General features: G+C 30.3%; 1 protein-coding gene across 1 annotated transcript in view; it reads left to right on the top strand.

Moving 5' to 3' along the window:
- The window catches only part of LOC109589774 (uncharacterized), a 4995-nt gene extending 4820 nt beyond the window's left edge, over window positions 1–175 (top strand). The window contains exon 2 of the mRNA XM_020005793.1: window positions 94–175. Coding sequence (XP_019861352.1) covers window positions 94–174 — 81 coding nt within the window. The 3' untranslated portion in view covers window position 175. The remainder of the gene's footprint in view (window positions 1–93) is intronic.
- The last annotated feature ends 356 nt before the right edge of the window (window positions 176–531 follow it).

Raw genomic sequence — 531 nt, 5'->3', positions numbered from 1 at the left:
AATAACTGTCCTTCAGTTGAAGCTCCTTGTTGTAATGGTACTGGTCTTCCATGGTTCTTTAGAGATTATGGTAATGCTACCATTACTGATTACATTGAACTGAGGGTGTGTGGGAATGAGGTATGGAACAATGAAGACACTCCAGTTCAATTGTATGAGATTTATGTCAAGTAAAGGAACAATTAATAATTATAAGCAGTGCATTGTCTTTGTTTGTAGGTAGTTTTATAGAACATTTTCATTAGTAGAAAAATAATAATTATTATTATTGTGTAAATAAATCGTAACAAACAATTTAAAATTGAAAGCAGAGATATCATAAACTACAATACCTTGACAAAGTATTTATAATGAAAGCAAATGTGCTGTTATTCATTAATAGTGCCAATATAAACACAAACAAAATTACATAAATAAATAGAGCTTTAGATAACCATAAGCAGTGCTAGTGAAGAGATGGAAAACAAGACAATGTCAACAAGCTTTCAAAGTGAAGCTAAGGATTTCAATGAAGAAATGAAGCTAACACAA

Source organism: Amphimedon queenslandica, unplaced genomic scaffold, assembly GCF_000090795.2.
Source record: "Amphimedon queenslandica unplaced genomic scaffold, v1.1 AMPQUscaffold_10911, whole genome shotgun sequence".
NCBI lineage: Eukaryota > Metazoa > Porifera > Demospongiae > Haplosclerida > Niphatidae > Amphimedon > Amphimedon queenslandica.
The sequence above is the reverse complement of the archived record's forward strand: the minus strand, read 5'-3'. Positions and strand labels throughout refer to the sequence as shown.